General features: G+C 46.7%; 1 protein-coding gene and 1 non-coding gene across 3 annotated transcripts; both read right to left on the bottom strand.

Moving 5' to 3' along the window:
* Nucleotides 1-61: 61 nt before the first annotated feature.
* Nucleotides 62-8,820, bottom strand: RPP14 (ribonuclease P/MRP subunit p14). Of its 2 annotated transcripts, none has more exons than XM_039242396.1 (6): nucleotides 8,567-8,820; nucleotides 5,233-5,327; nucleotides 5,057-5,141; nucleotides 1,237-1,313; nucleotides 600-678; nucleotides 62-149 (listed from the first exon to the last, which is right to left on the bottom strand). In XM_039242396.1, the coding sequence occupies exons 2-6, from the start codon at nucleotides 5,325-5,327 to the stop codon at nucleotides 93-95; spliced, it is 393 nt and encodes a 130-aa protein (XP_039098327.1). In that variant the 5' UTR covers nucleotides 8,567-8,820; the 3' UTR covers nucleotides 62-92. The 2 variants fall into 2 exon arrangements, with proteins under 2 accessions (XP_039098327.1, XP_039098326.1); XM_039242395.1 differs by lacking the exon at nucleotides 8,567-8,820 and adding an exon at nucleotides 8,418-8,558.
* On the bottom strand, nucleotides 5,430-5,502 carry TRNAQ-CUG. The gene has a single exon. It is a non-coding gene; the product is annotated as a tRNA-Gln (tRNA).
* Nucleotides 8,821-17,246: the final 8,426 nt, after the last annotated feature.

The raw sequence follows: 17,246 nt of genomic DNA, 5'->3' as shown, positions 1-17,246 counted from the left end.
GAGCTCGCAGACCGCTGCAGTCTTCAGACATGATTCTGGCACCAAAAAGCACCTTTTGAGAGTGGAGGAATGTTTCTGAGAGTGAAGACTATTCAATCCAACACTAGTTCCCTACTGTTACCAGATAAGGCAAGAAGAAACGGAGAAACCTATAAGAGAAAGAAAAAGATGTCAAGGAAATATTGGGAGAAAACTGCATTGAAACACAGGGCGTGTGGAAACATGCCTAATTTTATGGGGGAGGTGAAGCTGGTGCAGTATCATTTTAAAGAGCATCCCCAGAGGTAGCCTTAGATAAATAAGTGATAATAAGTTCAGAAACAGTGTTCCAACATTTAAGGCACTAGGCATTAAGCAATAAATGAAAAGACTTTTCCATGAGAGCTCCAGTTTCATTCCCTAACATCTCCCATAAAATCTAAAATCTAGGTGCTCTGTCTCACATTTCCAGAAGCAACGACGTCCTTATCCCTCCCCACCGCTCCCAGCTGGATAGTGTGAGCCCTGGATTTATGCAGGCACAAAAATGGGACATGTCTTAAAAAGCAGTTTCATCCCTACTCAACCTGGTTTGGACTATGTGAAGGAATGGTCCTTACCTGAATCACTCTGAAAGCACATTTCTTGCCTTTATAGGATCCCAACAGAGTCAAAGAGCTCCACAATTTGACAAGACCACTGCGGAGAGATCAAGAATGCATAAAGATTTGTTTCGGTGACATCTCCCTAGTACTTTTGCAGAAGTCCAGATAGTTAAATTAGGTCCAGAGAGCCCAATTTAAGTGAGAAAACTTCAAAAGTAAAAGCACAGTATGTTATAGGCAGAGAATAAAATGAACCTCAATTGGGAATTTCTAAAAAATTTTTATTTTTTTAAGTAATCTTTATACTCAACGTAGGGTTCGAACTTATGACCTTGAACGAGATCAAGAGTCACATGCTCCTCTGGCTAAGCCAGCCAGACGCCCCAGGAATCTTTCTAAAATGCGTATTTCTGAGTTTGCAACCACAATCATCAATTGGGAAACACTACAACTGTAAGAAAATCATGAGTTTTCCTCTGTATAGTGTAAGCTCGGTGGATGAATGTTCACATCATTCCCAGTTTAAACTTCCAAAAGCTGCTCAGAGTTCACAATGACAAAACTCTTAGACTCAGAGTAGGGCATTTTTGCTCTATTTCTCCACCTATCTCTCTGCTCTATTTTACCACAAACGTGCCACTCTCTGTTGTACCTGCTGCATATCCTCAAGATGGCCGACAAGGTCTTCTCTTCGTAGGTCAGGATGTCCAAGGGTAAGGCTGCATCAACCTAAGTATGGAGTAATACCATTAACAGAATATTATCATCACTATTTCTTATTTTTTTAAGTAATCTTTATGCCCAACGTGGGGCTCAAACTCACAACCCCAAGATCAGGAGTCACAGCCTGACAGGAGTCAATCCTCCAACTGAGCCAGCCAGGAACCTCTATCATCATCATTCTTTTTTTCTTTTTTTTTTTGAATGTTTATTAATTTTTGCGAGAGATAGAGCAAGAGTGCAAGCAGGGGAGGGGCAGAGAGAGAGGGAGACACAGAATGTGAAGCAGGCTCCAGGCTCTGAGCTGTCAGCACAGAGCCCAGAGTAGGGCTCAAACCCACACAGAGATCATCATCTGAGCTGACATTGGACAATTAACTGACTGAGCCAGCCAGGTGCCCCTCCACCATCATCCTTGAAGTCTAATAACTAATGCTGTCAACTGTCTTTCTCTTCCAAAAACCAGTATTTAGAGGTGGTATAGTACTGGTCCTGCTTATTTACAATTCCCTATCTGGAATGTTCTTCTTGTACCTCTTTATACTGCCAATGACTCTTCACCCTTCAAGTCTTTGTTTAAATTGTCCCATCCCTGGGGGCTGGCTCAGTTGGTAGAGCATAAGACTTTTGATTTCAGGGTCATGAGTTCAAGCCCCACATTGGACATGAAGCCAACCTAAAATTAAATAAATAAAAAGTTCCATCCCTGATCCCAAAGATTAAGCTCACTTGCTTCGTATGCTCTTTCACATACAGAAACCACATACTTCCTCTCTCATAAAATTCATTATTCTTGCCAGTACTTGTTTGACAGGGTTTTCTACTAAAATAATCAAGATCATTCATCCTTGAGGCAGAGGCCCTGTCTGTTTATGGCTACATCCTCAGGAACCCAGGTTTTAAAATTTTTTTACTTTTATTTATTATTGAGAGACAGAGACAGAGACAGAGCACGAATGGGGGACGAGTAGAAAGAGAAGGAGACACAGAATCTGAAATAGGCTCCAGGCTTTGAGCTGTCAGTCAGCACAGAGCCCGACACAGGGCTAGAACTCATGACCCGTGAAATCATGACCTGAACCGAAGTCGGATGCTTAACTGACTGAGCCACCCAGGCCCCTCAGGAACCAGGTTTTATACCTGACATAAAGAAGAGAAAGTTTTGGGGCACCTGGGTGGCTCAGTTGGTTAAGCATCCGACTTCGGCTCAGGTCATGATCTCACGGGTCGTGGGTTCGAGCCCTGCATGGGGCTCTGTGCTGACAGCTAGCTCAGAGCCTGGAGCCGGTTTCAGATTCTGTATCTCTCCCTGTCTCTCTGACCCTCCCTGTTCAAGCTGTCTCTCTCTCTCTCAGAAATAAATAAAACATTTAAAAAAAAAAAAAAAAAGAAGGAAAAGTTTTTCCTTAAACTTTTTATTTTGAAAAATGAGAGTCAGAGGAGGTTGCAAAGAAATTTACAGGAAGGTTCTACGCACCCTTCAAAGCCTCCCCCGGTAGTCCAGTATCAAAACCAAAAACCTAAAATTGGCAAACCGGTTTATTCATATTTTATCAGTTACATATGCACTCATATTTGTTTGTGTGGTTGTGCGTGTGCGTGTTTATGTGTGTACTTCTACGCAATTTTACCACGTAGGTGGTTTCGTGCAACCACCAGCACAATCAAGACAGAAAGTTATACCATCACCACACAGCTCGCTCCTTCCACCTCTTTTTAGTCACGCCCACTCCTCCCCCCAACCCTTCCCCCTTAATTTTTCTCCAGATTATATAATTATGTTATTTTAGGAGCATTATATACATGGGATCACCCTGAATGTTACCTTTTGGAATTAGCTTTTCACTTAGCATACTTCTCTGGAGGTCCAGTGACATTATTGTGTGTGTGTCTGTGTGTATGTGCATGCCTGTATATATATAGTTTGTTCCTTTTTGTTACTGAGTATATGCCACGGTATGAATATATTGTGAACATTTAACCCCTCACCCACTGAAGGACATCTGGCTAACTTCTGCTTTTGGGCTCTTACAAATAAAGCTGCTATAAGCACTCACGTACAAGTTCTGTGCGAACACTAGTAAGGTTTTACTTCTCCGGGACAAATGCCCAGGTGTGTAACTGCCGGGTAGTACAGCAGATGCATGTTTAGGTTTTCTTTTAGAAACTATCAAAAGGTGTTCCAGAGTGGCTGTGCCATTTAACGTTCTCGCTAGCAATGCAGGGGTGATCCAGGTTCTCTGCATCCTTGCCAGCGTTTAGTGTTATCACTATCTATAAAATTTCAGTTGTTCTGCTAAGTGTGTAGGGGTATCTCATCGCGTATTTTTTAAAATACTTTTTTAATTTGAGAGAGAGAGCGCGCAAGCGGGGGAGAGGGGCATGAGGGAAAAAGAAAGAGAATCCTAAGCAGGCTCTATGCTCAGTGCAGAGCCCAACACAGGCTCAATCCCACAACCCCAGGATCATGACCTCAGACAAAAATCAAGAGTCCAATGCTCAACTGACTGAGCCACCCAGGTGCCCCTCATTGTGTTTTTAATTTGCATTTCCATAATGGCTAATAATGTTGAGCATCTTTTCATTCACGTGCTTCTTTGCCAACAGTACATCTCCTTTAGCGAAATGTCTATTCATGTCTTTTGCTCATTTTCTTTTTGTTATTTATTTACTTTGAGAGCAAGCAAGCATGTGCCTGACCAGGGGAGGGGCAGATGGGGGGGAGGGGGAGAGAGGGGGAGAAAGAGAGAGAGAGAGAGAGAGGGAGGGAGGGAGGGAGAGAGAGAGAGAGAGAGAGAGAGAGAGAGAGAGAGAGAGCAGAGAATCCCAAGCAGGCTCTACATTGTCAGCATGGAGTCCAACACGGGGCTCATACCCACAAACCACGTCATGACTTGAGCCAAAATCAAGAGTCGGATGCTTAACCAACTGAGCCACTCAAGTGTCTCTGCTCATTTTCTAATTGGAAAGTTTCATTTTTCACTATTGAGGTTTGAGAGTTCTTTTCATATTCTAAATATGCAGATTGCAAACAGTTTCTCCCAGTCTGTAATATGTCTTTTCATCCTCTTAACGGAGTCCTTTGTGGAGTATATGTTTTTAATTTTAGTGAGATGCTTGCCAGATTTTGATTTGATAAAACATATGAATCAGAAAATAATTTTCTGAGTCATCTGCCTTTGTTCTCCCTCAAAATTCTACTTATTTTCTCAAGTGAGTCCTAAAAGAGGACTACTCAATGGGCTGGTCTGTGATAAAATAAGAAGCTGTATCACAATGTAAATCAAGAATATTCCTAAGCACATTGTTTAGCTCAGCTGTTTTTTTTAAGTTTATTATTTTTTTTTTTTTTAGTAATCTGTACACCAATGTGGAGCTCGAATTCACAACCCCAAGATTAAGAATCACATGCTCCTTTGATAGTTCAGCTCAATTTTTCACTTTCTCAGTAAAGGAAGTGGTGTGCTGATTCTGCTGTGAACCACAAATTTTCATAAAAGGCAAAAAATCTATTTGCAGGTTGCTGATCTGGACCCTACTGTGAGTAGCACTGGACTAAAATAATCGTCTAACAAATTCCTTGTCAAACAGAAGGCCTATTAGGAAAAAACCTACCCAAAATCTACTTCTGAAAGTCTGCTGCTGCGATTTCAGACATGGTTTCAAAGTTCTAAGATATTATTTGGAAAAGCACCATTTTAGTATTTCTTACAAAGGCCTAAGGAGTGATCGATCTACCAAGTGCTTCATACCTCCCCAAACAGGTCCTTTAAGGCTGAAATAAGCAGCTGTTTGAACTGCGCAGCATTCAGTCCAACCCCAGGATCTTGAAATTCTCTGTCATAACATTAAACAGAAAAAAATTATTAAATCTCATTCAGACTTATAAAAATGTAATCAAAAGTAGACCTTAGGAGACAGAACTTACAGGCACACTTTCATGTAGTGGTGCTCAGAGGGGTTTTTGTAAACGATTCTCTCATATGTAGTGGCTGAAGCTGGCATCTTTCCCAAAGATGACATCTAGAAATTCAGTCAAGACGGCCAGAAGTTAGCAAGGTACAAGCTATTTTTCACAAGTTGACCCATTTTCATCTTTTTTTTTTTTTTTTAAAGTAAGCTCTACACCCAACATGGGGCTTGAACTCACAACCCTGAGATCCAGAGTCACATGCTTTACCAACTGAGCCAGCCAGGCACCCAACTTATTTGACTTTTAAAAGAATTCCTAGTACAGTGGGCCGTCTCCGTGGCTTAGTCAGTTAAGTATTCGACTTATCTCAAGTGATGATCTCACAGTTCATGAGTTTGAGTCCTGGGTTGGGCTCTGATGGATTCTGTTTTGGATTCTATGTCTCCCCCTCTCTGCCCCTCCCCTGTTTGTGCTCACGCTCACTCTCTCTCTCTCTCTCTCTCAAAAATAAACAAATAAACTTAAAAAAAAAAAAAGATAAAAGAAGTCCTAATATAGTAACTAATCTAATTCTGGTCAAACCAAAGTTATCCATACAGACACAAATAAAGTTTCCAGATTTTATATATGCCAGACCATTGTACTCATAAATTCTAATGACATAATCCCAATGAACATTTTTCCTTACTAGGTACCTGGCTCTGTGCTAAACATTTCACATGCCTTAGGTCATATGTCTTCAAAACGACACCATGAGATATAAGCTATTATTATTCCCATTTTGGGGAAGAGAACATTGAGGCTTAGCAAAGAGACGTAACACTTGCCCAAGGGCACAGAGATTTCACTGGCTCCCGAGTCCTCTCAAGACCACTCTAGTATGATGTCTCTCTCTCTCTCTCTTTTTTAATGTTTATTTATTTTTGAGAGAAGAGGGAGAGAAAGAGACAGAAACAGAGCGTGAGCAGGGGAGGGGCAGAGAGAGATGGAGACACAGAATCCAAAGGAGGCTCCAGGCTCTGAGCTGTCAGCACAGAGCCCGATGTGGGGCTCGAACTCACGAGCTATGAAGTCATGACCTGGGCTGAAGTCCGGAGCTTAACCGACTGAGCCACCCAGGCGGCCCTGGGATGGTACCTCTTACGTTCCTGCACACAGGAACAGAATCTCGGACCGGGAGGCCCTCTCCTGCGTCCTCCCAGCGCACAGGCACGTGAAGAGGAGAGGGAGCACGGTAGTTCTGCTGCCCCATCACGTGCCGCACTGGCCTGTTCTCAGTCTGGAGGCCATGTCTGCACGGGGCTACTTCGCCAACCATGAAAGACCAAGCTTAAACAGCAAGGGGTTTGAGAAGGGAATTCCCGGAATGGACACTCCATGTCATTTCTTACAGATAGGGATCTTTCAGGAACTCGGAACAGGCCGACCCCCCTGGGGAGAATCCTTGCCCTTAGCACCACTCCCACCTCACCCTCCCTCTGCATAGCCCCTACTCATCCTTTGAATTTTAGCTTAAAGGTTACCTGTTCTAGGAGTTCCACCTCCTCAGGGAGGCCTTGACTCCTTGTTCTAAGTTGGATTCCCTTGTTCTGCAATCTCTTAATACTATTTGCTTAATATCTGGTTCTCCACTACAGGGACTAGGAAACTGAGGTCCGGCCAGGGACTCAGCAAAGGTCATAAAGCTCTAAGCCAGCATTTACAAAAACCTATGCATCAGGCCTAGTTCCGACTGCTCCTGGAGGATGTCCCCAAAGGACAAGGACAAGTTAAGGTCAAGGAGCTACATCCAATCACCCACTTAAAAAAATGAACAGTTACTATGGTTGGCACAGACTAGATATCCAACAAACACTTAAGCGAACGGTGATGTCTTGGGCCTTTATGTTCAAAGGTATCTTTGGTTTCAAGGCTGCAGAAACAGCTACCTGATGATTCTTTCCCCACCATTGGAATCTTCCCTGACTATAAGAGCAGGGAGAACAGGACCCTCAATGACTTCATTCACCGTCTTGCACGTGATAGGTGTTTTACTTAAGGGTTCCTGTCAGCCTTGATGGAGTCGGCTGCCTGAGTAGGGGAATGAGATTGGGCCTGGGGCTCAGGATGTCAACAACAATGAAGACTTAAGGAGTATTCCGGAAATGGACCGTGATAATGGCTGCACAACATTGTTAATGTACACTTGACAGTGATAAGTTTTATGTTATGTATATTTTACCAAAAAAGACTTAAGGAGCAAGTGTTAACTGGGCAGTCACCTCCACATAGCCTGAGTGACAGTACTGCCCTCTGCAGGCGGTCCTGAGATTAAAGGAGAACGTCGGGTGGCCCTTCTTACAGCCTGACATAATCCAAGAGGCTCAGCACAATGTAAGCACTTGTTACCATAATCTTTGAAGCCAGACTTTGTAATGGGTGCAAGGATGCTCATCAAATGACCTACTAGTAATAGGTGTCTCAACTTCCACCTGCTTCCCCCCCCCCCCCCAATCTAGTTTCTACAGCAGCCAGAATGAACCAATTAAAAGCTACTCAAGCCCCGGCCATTCCTCTGCTCAAAATCTTGCAATGGTTCCCGTCTTACTAAAGTTGAAGGATTTACAGGTCCTGCAAGGCCTTACCTGGTGTGTGCCGCTGCCTCCTCCAACCGTTCTGATCTCATCCCTACCACACCCCCTTACTCAACCCCTTCCACCAGAAGCCTCCTAGCTCTTCCTCACACACCATTTCCCTCCCGCCTCCGCACCTGGCTCCTAGCTTTAACGCAGGGTGGGAACACTCTTCCCCCAGGTAGCCAGATGGCTTGCTTTCTGGCTTCCTTCATGGCTTTGATCAACTCTACCCCCTTGCTTTGCTCTATCTAATATGGCACGCCCTCCATGCCCCTGCTCTAGTTTTTACTCAAAGCACTTGCTACCCTCTAACACTACTACGACGTAACTCATTTATTCTCTATCGGTACTTTCCTCCCCGGCCCCACAGAATGTACGCTCTGCAAGAAAACAGGGATCTGTCTTATTCACAACGGTTACCCAAGCACCAAAAATAGTGCATCGCACACAGTACACGTTAAATACAGAAGTCTGGGGTCAAGTCAGTAATTAAGGACAAAAAAAAAAGTTCAATCCCGCACTGTTGGGGACTTCGGTTGTTTTCAACATTTTCCGACTACTGTCCGCCACTTTTTCAGCGCCCACCTGGCACCGGGCGCATGCGCTCTGCACACATGGTCCCGCTCGCTCCTCGCAGCCACCGTCTGCCTCCGAGACCCCGTGGTACAAGCCCCTAGAGAAGGCGCAGCAGGACCTCCCCAGCCGCGGTGTCCCAAGCCCCGGCAGATAGGTACCTCTGAAGGCCGCGCGCCTCCCGCCGTAACCCCCGCCTTGCGCACGCGCACCTGGCGCGCACGACCATGCGTTACCAGCGTGGCCGACTGAGCCCACTCCCGGCGAACAACCGCTCTGCTATGGGCTTCCTCTCTCCTGCTCTCGGGCGGGCTAACCCGGCCCCTTCCTAATTCCTGTTCCTTGCAAGAATCGGCCAAAGCTTGGAGCAACCCCGCAGAGGCCAGGCCCTGGGCCCGGGAAACTCCGGGGATATTTACGTTTGGCTCCTATCTGGTTCGCCCTCCGGAAGCGTGGCGACTAGGCGCGGATATGACGTCACCGCGCGGCGTCCTCTAAAGAACCTAGAGATAAATCGTGATCTGGAGCCGAGACTGGCCGAGCTTAGTGCCCCCTGGTGCTCACTCCAGAGAAAGCTCTGTGAGCAAATGTCTGAAGGGGGTACGGGACCCCGGATGTGTTTATTCTGCCTAGGAGCTCGCTTCATAGCCATTCATATATGTATGCATTCATTCATTCACCTTTACATGTAGCATCTCTTCTGCTGGACATCTTCTGTCAGGCACTCCAAGGATAGGAGCCGCTCTCAACGTCCCTTGTGGCTGCTAGCACACAGCAGTGTGTCTATCTGGGTTGACGTAAGCTCCGGATGGTCTTATCTTCAAATGGAAGCGGGTTTCATCTGTGCATTTATCCATAAGTACTTGCTGAGCCCCTTTTATGTGGTAGGTACTGGAAACTCCGTGAACAAGAAGATAGGGCCCCATACCTGTGAGACAAATAGTGTTTGTATTCAATAATAATTAATAATAATAATAGCTAATATTTATCAAGTACTTTCTTTAGGCCAGGTGCTATGAAAAAACTTTTCATATGTGATTTCAGGGAACTCTCATACAATCCCAAAGTAGTTATTATTACGATCATCCCCATTTTACAGGGGTAGAGACTGAGGCACAAGAGGCTGTTACTTGCTCAAGATCACACGGTGATAACTGGTGGAGCAGACGGTCTGACTCCAGATGGTGCTCTCCATACTACCACCAGTTGTGTGCCATGAGTCAGGGGTGCGTGGGGGAGAGGGGCTAGGGCTGCTATAACTTGAGTATGAGCCCCATGAGGATGGGGCCTTGCCACTGCTTGGCACGCAGCGCGTATTTAGTGAATGCAGTAGTTCGTAGATGGGTGTGCTAACTACACCTCATCTGGGGGCAAAGGGTTGCCCTGCACAGCCAAAACTGAGCCTGAGGCAGCTGGGACCTTCTCTCTTATGTCCTTTCTCAAAATTCCACTGTCTGCTGTATCCTGAAACTTCCGTCTTTGGCTATCGTCATGTTCTGCAGTTCTGCAGCTTCTGCTTCCCTCCCTTCTCCCCTCAGAAGAGATAGAACTTGTTCCAGATTGGGGGAGAGAGAGAGGAAATCAACACAGACCCCACAGACAGTGGTGTTTGCTTTCTTTCTTTTTCTTTCTTTTCTTTCTCTTTATTGCTTTCTTGCTTTCTCTAATAAAGGTTATTTATTTTGAGAGAGAGAGAGAGCCCATGCATGCGAGTGGGGAGGAGGAGGAGGAGAGAGAGAGAGAGAGAGAGAGAATCCCAAGCAGGCTCCATATTGTCAGTGCAGATCCTGATGTGGGGCTCGAACTCATGAACCATGAGATCATGACCTGAACTGAAATCAAGAGTCGGGCTTAACCAACTGAACCACCCAGGCGCCCCTGGTAGGAGTTTCTTAAGTGTCCGTCCAGAGATACAGCAGGGGGCTTTCCCTTCTTAACAATATACCTGAACATCACTACAAATCATAACACACAAGCCTGCTTCGGTCTTTATAAAAGTTGCCCAGCACTGCAATGGTGGAGTCAGTTGGCTCAAGATGGCCATTTTGGACACTGTTTCTGACATGTCAGAGCAAAGTTTTTGGGGATCTGAGAGTATTTTATGTTCCTGGAAGTGATGGCAGACGAGAAATAGTTGAGTCCATACTTCCCCTCCTCTGCTTTGTTCTTCAGCTCCCCTTCCCGCCTGCCAAGTGGCTTTTGCTAAAACCGAGGTGCTTTCACAACTTTGGGAAGAAAAGTCAAGAGAGAGACCCAAGTAGGATTCCAGCCACAAATCTCCATCAGACTCATGGGGATCATATGCACTCATGTCAGCAGATGACGAAGGTAGGACAAAGTGGGGCGGCCTGGGTGGCTCAGCCCTTTAAGGGTCAGACTCGGTTTCGGCTCAGGTCATGTCTCAGTTTCATGAGTTCAAAGCCTGCATTGGGCTCTGTGCTGACAGTGTGGAGCCTGCTTGGGATTCTCTCTCTCCCTCTCTCTCTGCTCCTCCCCTGCTCACATTCTCTCTCAAAAGTAAATAAATTGGAAAAAAAAAAAAAAGGTAGGACAAAGGAAGTGAAAATGACCAGAAGCTAAAAGCTATGGAATGACAGCTGTTATTTCCATTTAGGGAGACCTGCCAAGTGCCAGGTAGTTTGCTCACATCATGCAATGTCACTATTATTATTGCCTTCACAGATGGGAAAAAAAAAAAAGTCGTTTAGAGAGAATAAGTCATTTGTCTAAGGTGGCCAGAAGACCCAGAACCCATGGGATGACAAGCCTGGAAGCTGCTCTTTGAGGCGACCCTGGGCATCATCTCCGAACAGGAGATGTGAAAAGCAGGCATGTTTTTGAGTCCCCAGAAGCCGAGCGTGAGACAGGAATCTTCGTGGAAGCAATTTATTGGGGGCAGCTCTCTGGGGAAACCTGCAGGAGGGGGCAGGGGAGAAGCTGGACAAAGACGGGTTCAGCTGACGCCCAGCCTCAGGCTGATCCCACATGGAGCCACGGAGCCCAGGTGACACCAGCAAGCTTCCACCCTTAGAAGCAAGGGGGCCAAGCCTTCATGAGACCCCTCCCGCGTCACTGACTGCCAGCTGTAGGGATGCCAGATTCAGCAAATAAAAATAGCTGCCCAGTTAAATTTGAGTTTCAGATAAACAATGAGTAGGATATCCTTCTGCTAAGAAAGTATTCGTTGTTGGCCTGAAATTAAATTTAGCCGGGCGCCCTGTATTTTGTCTGGCAACCCCAGGAGGTGAGAGGAAGAGGGTGCGGCACAATCTCGCAGGCACCTGCTGCCACCCGAGGGCGGGTCTCTGGGGGAAGGGCAAGTGTGTTTCCTCAGCAGCCGGCACTGGCAGCAGGTGGGGGTGGGGCAGCAGGCAGTGGGGGTGGGGGGGACCTGGGAAGGACACCAGCAGCATGCGCCACAGGCAGGGGCTCTGGGGGCAGCTCACCAGTCAAAGGTAAAAAAAGTCCAGGGGCGCCTGGGTGGCTCAGTCGGTTAAGTGTCCGACTTCGGCTCAGGTCGTGATCTCACTGTTCGTGGGTTCGAGCCCCGCGTTGGGCTCTGTGCTGACAGGCAGCTCAGAGCCTGGAGCCTGTTTCGGATTCTGTGTCTCCCTCTCTCTCCGACCCTCCCCTGTTCACACTCCCCTGTTCTCTCTCTCTCTCTCAGAAATAAATAAAAAACATTAAAAAAAAAAAAAAAGTCCAGAAGCTCCTGCCCAGACTGTCAAGTGCGAACCATCCCCATCACCCAGGGGAGTAGCAGGATGGTCCCCACCTCGGCCCCATCCTTCGCTTATGTCTAAGGATGTTTTTGCTCCTTCCCAGCCAGTCTCCTACTTGTGTTGGGGCGGGAGCAGGGGCCAGGATGTGGCCTGTGTCTCTTCCAGGATTTCTGAAATGTATTTAAGTGATAGAGGAACCTTTCCTCACAAGTGACCTTAGAAACCTGTCCCCTACTAAAAGGCTCTGGGAAGGAAGGGAGAATGTGGGGAGAGGACAACCACCCTGTAACTAAGCAGCCTGTTTCTGGAGGGGCCCAAGAGGCTTCCTTAAAATTCAGAGATCCTCGCTGAGAGGTTCATCGTGTTCCTGCAGAGCACACCCTCTCTGTACCCCCCTTTCTCTAGAGGGCTCTGCATCCCCCTTCCAGGACCCAGGGGGATCTGTGGGTACTGACCTACCAGAGGCCCAAGCAGAGAGGTGAGTGAAAAGAGCAAGCAGGGGATGTGGGGTGGCAACGGTAGTGGCCAGCAGGACCCATTTATGTAAAAAACAAACCATCAGGGGCGCCTGGGTGGCTTAGTCGGTTAAGCGTCCGACTTTCGCTTGGGTCATGATCTCGCGGTTCGTGGGTTCGAGCCCCGCGTCGGGCTCTGTGCTGACTGGCAGCTCGGAGCCTGGAGCCTGTTTCAGTCTGTGACTCCCTCTCTCTCTGACCCTCCCCTGCTCACGCTGTCTCTCTCTCCTAGAAATAAATAAAACATTAAAAAATTAAAAAAAAAAAACATCAATAAACCAGCCACAGGGTTTTCTACATATGTATGTGTAAGCATATTTTTTAAACATTCATTTTGTTTGATTTGCTTTAATGTGACAGGGCCTTGTTCTTAGGATTTAACAATCATTAAACAATTTTATAATTGTTTATAAAATTAAATAATTTAATAATTGTTAAATAAAAATCAGGACTTGCCCCTTATAGTCACAAGAGGGAGCCGTGGACCACATCCGTCTGTATGCCTCTGTTCCCATCTTGGAAGAACCCCTTCCTGTCCCCCAATTCCCACCCTCCAACCTCTACCCCAGGGCAGGAGAGAGGAAACAGGGAATGGAGGCCTACCATCCCTTATCTGCAATTCTGAAATCCAAGAAAAACATAGAAACCAAATCTTTCTTCAGGTGGCACCCAACGCGTAATCTGAATAGAGGTGAAGTTTTTTTTTTATAGCTTTTGCCCCATTTAGTGTGGAGATTCAAACATCGCACAGCAGAAATGTCAATGCATTTGATCCTGTCAGGCAGCCCCGGGCCCCACGGGGGATATTACATAATCTGTGGTATACACACCATAATACCTTTCGAAACTGGGAAAATTTCTCAGTTTGGAGTCACATCTGGCTCTTTAGGGTTTGGTAAGGGATTGTAGACCTTTACTCATGTCTATAGCTGCCACTTTCTGCCCCTAAGAATCCTTCCTTCTCCCATTCCTTGCTGGAGGGTGGAAATCCCCTAGGTGTGCCCGAAAAGTTCCTAGTCATTGCCTGGAGGGCACAGAGACCAAAGATCCAACAGCAATGAAGGAAAGGGTCCTTCAGCAGCCAAGGCGGGGACCTTCCTGCTGCTGAAAGGAGTCCTCTGATATCCTCTCCCTGACTAGGCTAATGATGGCACGAAAGACCCTCATTCCGTCATAGGCAACCCCAGGCCCACATCCTGGTGACGTCCAGTCCAGACAGCAGCAACGCTGGGCCTCAGAGCCCCAGGGGAGCTGGGGGTACAGGACAGCCAGCCCTGCACCGTCATCCTCTGGCTCTGACCTCAGCAGGTAATTTGAGAACATTTCTGCCGCCCCGTCTGTGACCACTTCCACCTCCGCTCTATGTTTTCGCCTTCTTTCAAGGATGGAGGGGTTTCGGGGTGGATGGGAGTGGGGAGAGAAGCCACTGAGAGAAAGCCCAGTCTGTATGGTTAAAGGAGTGATGTTGGAAGATACACAAGATGAGAGATCAGAAGAGCCAGGCTCCCAACTTTCAGGGGAGAGTGTATCTGTGTGTGCCTGCCTGCATGGATGAATGAGACAGATATGAGACAGATAAAGTGACGAAACCCATGGGGTGGAGAAAGGCAGAAGGAGAGACAGAGACAAAGAGTTAAAAAAAAAAAAAAAATGCTACCAAACCTGGCCGAAGAGTATTTCAGCAAATGTTTTTGGAATAGATCCAATGAATTGCCACTTTTAATAAAAGACTTCTAGAACAGGAAGTCCCCAAAGCAGAAGGCTGGTATATGTGGCTGTTAAAATTTGCATCCATCATCTTAGAACAATGTTAATTAACCAACCAATGATTGTCCTGAGGTCCATATCCAGGGCTTAGAAAGTTAAATGAGGAACCTTATGTCAGCATTTATATTTAATTAAAACCCAAAAATTATCTGAAGAGAGTGGGAAAGCCCTTGACCCGTATGATGTCCAGAGGGTTGACCTTACCTTTCAAAGGGAGCCTGAACTTGGTCCCAGGTAGAGCCTGGGAGCCGCCTGTGGAGTGGCAGCTTGGGGCAGAGTTACGTCAATTGCCTGCTTGCCAAGCCTGACCCCAAAGGACAAGAAACAAGCAGAGGAGATGTCTCCCATCCAGAAACCTGCGTTGGACAAACAACACTGAAGATCATTTCAAGTATGGCGGAGGGAGGGGGTATCAGCAGAAGGGAATGAGTCCTTCTGGGGAGGGCACACCACCAGTCCTGGTTGTAAAAGAGACTGGAAGATGAGCAGGCTGTCACCCTGTGATGCTGGAATGTAGGTAAGCTTCTTTGGCCTGGCAGGAGGCTGGGCAATGTCATACACTTAACTACTTGCTGAGTGAACAACTGGGTCATCTTCCTCAACAGGGGCCTCAGGTGTGGCCTCAGTGATCTGTGGCTGAAGCTGTCACACACTGGCTTGGTTCAGGTGAGTCAACAGGACCCCAGGCTCTACTGGAAGTTGGGGTAGAGAGCTCCTGGCTGAACCAGTGAAAGCATTATGTTTGCAAGTCACCTTCAATCATAAACCAAGAGGCTTCTCTCTACTTGTTATCTGTGTGACCTTGGGCAAGATTCTTCACCTCTCAGTGCCTCAGTTTCCTGGCTATAAAATGGGCACAGGTTATAAGTACCTTCTAGGAGTGCGTGAAAGCTTGATAAAGTGATGCATGGAAAATACTTGGGAAGAGCACCTGGTGCATAGTTGTATGGTTCAGTCCTCCAGCTGGCCTGACCTACCTTATAATCTCCCTGTACTTTCTGGGAACTTCCTTAGGACAATGCAACAGGTAAGGGTCCCTGGGATGGGGAATACTCACTGGGGTTCAAATGGAAGGCAGATAATGGGCACCATCCAACTGACGTGTTTCTTGCATCAGTCACGCCTGGTGCTGCCTCTGCACTGGACAAGAAGCCAGACTGATGGCAAATTGAGTCCTAACCATGGCCTCTCCTCAGCTTCCCCAGTGCCTGCCCAGCAGGACCCAGCCCTGAGGGGCCCACTCCAGGCAGTGGGATGTAGAGTCTGCTTGTGATTCCTGGGGCTTTCCATCGTCATTTGGAAGCTTCTGGCAGTCTTTCAGGCAAGGCTGTGATCAATGACGCTTGTCTTCTTTCCAAGAGTCTCATTAAAGGCACCCACCCAGGGCCCAGTGGACTGTGGCTTAGGGGACAACCAGCCAGCAGTAACCAGCAACTTCTTCATGATCGCAAAGGCAAAAAGTAGGGTGCAAAGGGAAGCTGTGCTTTTCTGTTTTTGAGGCTTCCTAACATGGTGGGGCCAGAACTGCAGGCCCAGAGAAGAACCGTGAAAACCTACTTTTTAGGTTTGTCCAAATGACTCTTCCATATGCTCTGCTCAGGACTCCGAGTGGATGCTTTCCAGTGACAGTGGAGGAGGTGGGATCTGCATCCTGCTGCAGACCCTGCCCACAGGCCTCCTGGTGGGATGGACAGCACACGCCCCAGGCCGGCTGACCCCACTGAAGGGGCAGTGCCGCGGCAACTCAGGCTGTGATCCTCAGCGGCTGACCACCCGGGGCAGAACGATTCCCGCACCAATAGGCTTCCCCATCTGCAGTACTTATTCCAGGCTTGGGGCTTCTACTACCCCGGGCACCTCCCCTCATCACGCAAACCCACCCAGACTTCCTTCCCCTTCCCTCAGGACTGCACCAAGCTCAGAATTCTTGATGAATATGAAAGACTGGAATAAGCAGGATGTCTAATATCTACTTTCTTTTCTAGGTCATTGATTTTTGCTCTCACCTGTATTATTTCTATTTTTTTGGCTTACTTTTGATTTGTGATTTCAAGATTTTATTTTTATTTTTGTTATTTTTTAAACTGTCTTCGAATATGAGTGGGGGGAGAGGGGCAGAGGGAGAGAGAGAGAATCTCAAGCAGCTTCCATGCTTAGCACAGAGCCTGATGCAAGGCTCAATCCCACGACTCCAGGATCATGACCTGAGCTGAAATCAAGAGTCAGATGCTCAAATGACTTAGCCACCCAGGTGCCCCAAGATTTTATTTCTAAGTAATTTCTGCACCCAATGTGGGGCTTGAACTCACAACTGCAAGATCCAGACTCACACGCTCTGCTGACTGAGCCAGCCAGGTGCCCCTCTTCTTTGCTAATACATGTATTGAGGTCTATAAAATTTCCTCTGAGCATTCCTTTAGCTGCAGCCCACAAGTCTGATACGCCACATTTTCATATCTTCTTGTTTTTAAGATCTGTGTTCCACTCTTCTGATAAATTAAAATATTCAGACCAAGTCCTGCATTCCAACCTAAACTATGAACTTCATCTCACTTTATGGCCAGAACTACTTGGCTGCAGATTCTCTGTAAACAGATTCGGAAGAATGAAGCTCCAGGGATTTTAAGGGCTCCTAAGCGCAAGAGGCAAAGGTCAAAAGGAACAGTCTGATGACTCTTTCCTTTTGTTTTTGATACACAATTTCGCCTGAATAAAAAGTGCAAACAAGACTTAAAATAAAACTAATAACCCATCCAAACAAGGTCTCCCAATGCCTTAAATAAGCCTTAAAAAAAAAAAAAAAACCCTTTTAACAAATGACACAAAATCTGCCGACA

This window comes from Hyaena hyaena, unplaced genomic scaffold, assembly GCF_003009895.1.
Source record: "Hyaena hyaena isolate Hyena2069 unplaced genomic scaffold, ASM300989v1 scaffold_212, whole genome shotgun sequence".
Lineage (NCBI taxonomy): Eukaryota > Metazoa > Chordata > Mammalia > Carnivora > Hyaenidae > Hyaena > Hyaena hyaena.
This window is presented reverse-complemented; position numbering and strand designations above follow the sequence as displayed.